Source organism: Alligator sinensis, unplaced genomic scaffold (assembly GCF_000455745.1).
Source record: "Alligator sinensis unplaced genomic scaffold, ASM45574v1 scaffold14_1, whole genome shotgun sequence".
NCBI classification, from domain to species: Eukaryota; Metazoa; Chordata; order Crocodylia; family Alligatoridae; genus Alligator; species Alligator sinensis.
The window spans coordinates 403,963-404,468 of NW_005842709.1; the positions used below are offsets into that span (position 1 = coordinate 403,963).

Below are 506 nucleotides of genomic sequence, written 5' to 3' on the forward strand. Positions count from 1 at the left end.
CAGGTCCTTACCTGTCATGCTCAGCTATTCCCCACCAGGCAGGGTGGGGCATTGCTGGGAAGCACCAACGCCAAATCTCTGTGCTGGGCAAGCCCTAGAGTAGTGTTCCTCAGTGGGCTGAATCAGGTGCTGTGCAGGCATCTGGGACATCCCTTCAGGCAGGAATCCTGCTAGTCTGGAGGCAGGTGCTCTGCTAAGCTCTGAGCTGAGCTGAAAGAAGCCATGTTGTTGGCTCTTGTGTGATTCTACAGTCAGGCCAGGCAATAAACCAAAGAAAGAGACGGGCATAGTGGGATTAACACCTGCCCCTCCCCATTCCCCCTTGCAACACTGCTCCAGACAGAGAGAACCAGATCCCTGCCCCTCCAGTGCTGCCCCAAGAAGAGGACCTCACTGCTGCACTTATCCAGCACTGGTTTCCTCAAGCCCATCCCCCAACCAGGATGCAAGAACCTTCTGCCCTGCAGCAGAAGCTTTCCCCTGTGTCTGGCCTCAGGTCAGGTTTC

At 55.9% G+C, this 506-nt stretch overlaps 1 protein-coding gene across 1 annotated transcript in view; it reads left to right on the plus strand.

The window, feature by feature from the left end:
• Window positions 1-506, plus strand: part of LOC112551983 — a 26,922-nt gene that overhangs the window by 17,979 nt on the left and 8,437 nt on the right. The window contains exon 8 of the mRNA XM_025216099.1: window positions 1-43. This exon is cut by the window's left edge and continues 115 nt beyond it. Coding sequence (XP_025071884.1) covers window positions 1-43 — 43 coding nt within the window. The remainder of the gene's footprint in view (window positions 44-506) is intronic.